General features: G+C 41.7%; 1 protein-coding gene across 1 annotated transcript; it reads left to right on the forward strand.

Moving 5' to 3' along the window:
• The first annotated feature begins 263 nt into the window (after nucleotides 1-263).
• On the forward strand, nucleotides 264-1,470 carry LOC104940981 (ELAV-like protein 1). The gene is made up of 3 exons (XM_010766015.1): nucleotides 264-345; nucleotides 854-1,016; nucleotides 1,119-1,470. The coding sequence occupies exons 2-3, from the start codon at nucleotides 926-928 to the stop codon at nucleotides 1,346-1,348; spliced, it is 321 nt and encodes a 106-aa protein (XP_010764317.1). The 5' UTR covers nucleotides 264-345; nucleotides 854-925; the 3' UTR covers nucleotides 1,349-1,470.
• Nucleotides 1,471-1,831: the final 361 nt, after the last annotated feature.

Below are 1,831 nucleotides of genomic sequence, written 5' to 3' on the forward strand. Positions count from 1 at the left end.
AATCAAAACATTTATTTTCTGTTAGCGTTGGGAAGTAGTTTTCTCATTTTGTTTTTTACCGCCATAGGCTTTATTTATTTATTCCAACCAGTCCTGTAGACAGTCTCTTTGTTTGTTTAAACTACCATGCAATGTTAAGATTTGTTTTTGTTTTTAAATATTTATTTGTTTGCAGACTTTTTTTTAAAACTATACAACGTTTTTTTGTTTTATTTTATTGTTTTCCTTTTTTTTTCTCTAGGCCACAGTTTAGGGTACGGATTTGTTAACTATCTTAACCCTAGTGATGCAGACAGAGCTATCAGTACACTGAACGGACTAAGGCTACAGTCCAAAACTATCAAGGTAACGTGCAATAAGGTGTTCTACAATTCTCAAACCAAAGATGTCATGTCATGTAACTCCTGTGGCTCCTGTGCTGTCCGCTAACTAGCTAGAACATGTCAGTGCGAGGAAGTGATTCTGCTTTTACAGCTCACTTACTGCCCTACCCGACATGTCTGATACGTTTTGATTTTATTTGACACTTTCTGACAAATTCAATGTATTCCTTTAAAAATAACATTTTTTTTGTTGCTGTAATGTTTTGTTATGCTTTTCATTTTTTGCTCAGAGTGAAGATACCTAAAACCGCTGCACAGATTATTGTTTAGTTTTTTATTTTATACTAGAATAGTTTGGAAAAAACCTTGAATTAGTTCATTTTTATTAAAAAAAATACAGATAATTTCTGCTGTGATTCCCGAGAAATGGCTTAAATGTTATTAGATTTGTGTATCATCGTACTTCACTAGTTTTTGTTCGTGTGTAACAGTAGCGTTTTAATCTGGAAATTGTTGCTTCCTGTTGCTAGGTTTCATACGCACGGCCCAGCTCTGACACCATAAAGGATGCCAACCTGTACATCAGCGGCCTGCCGAAGGCCATGACCCAGAAGGACGTGGAGGACATGTTTTCACGCTTTGGACACATCATTAACTCCCGTGTGCTGGTGGACCAGGCCACAGGCACGACAGGTGAATAAACTCCTTACTTTTCCAACTCTTCTCAGTAACATAAAGTGCCTCGATTGGCTGTCGGTCAGAATAGACGGTCACCGCCCGCTCTCCTGTTCCCAGGCGCTTCCCGCGGGGTGGCTTTCATCCGGTTTGACAAGCGGGCGGAGGCGGAGGAAGCTGTCAAAACTCTGAATGGGCAAAAACCACCCGGAGCCGCTGAGCCAATCACAGTGAAGTTTGCCGCCAACCCGAACCAGGTGAAGAACACGCAGATCATCTCTCAGCTCTACCACAACCAGTCCCGGCGCTTCGGAGGGCCCGTGCACCACCAGGCGCAGCGCTTCAGGTGAGAGAAGTTGTTAATGTTTGCATACACTCAGACAGTACATGATGGCTGCCATTGCTCTGTTTTTCTACTAATATCAGAATCTTATGAGCTGAGCAATTGATGATAGCTTAAAGGTCACCTATTATGAAAATCCACTTTTTCATGTGTCTTCTACATCAACATGTGTCCCCTCTTCTTCATGTCTCTTCTACATCAACATGTGTCCCCTCTTCTTCATGTCTCTTCTACATCAACATGTGTCCCCTCTTCTTCATGTCTCTTCTACATCAACATGTGTCCCCTCTTCTCATGTCTCTTCTACATCAACATGTGTCCCCTCTTCTCCATGTCTCTTCTACATCAACATGTGTCCCCTCTTCTTCATGTCTCTTCTACATCAACATGTGTCCCCTCTTCTTCATGTCTCTTCTACATCAACATGTGTCCCCTCTTCTTCATGTCTCTTCTACATCAACATGTGTCCCCTCTTCTCCATGTCTCTTCT

The sequence above is a fragment of the Notothenia coriiceps genome, unplaced genomic scaffold (assembly GCF_000735185.1).
Source record: "Notothenia coriiceps isolate Sejong01 unplaced genomic scaffold, NC01 NC01_scaffold00002868, whole genome shotgun sequence".
Lineage (NCBI taxonomy): Eukaryota > Metazoa > Chordata > Actinopteri > Perciformes > Nototheniidae > Notothenia > Notothenia coriiceps.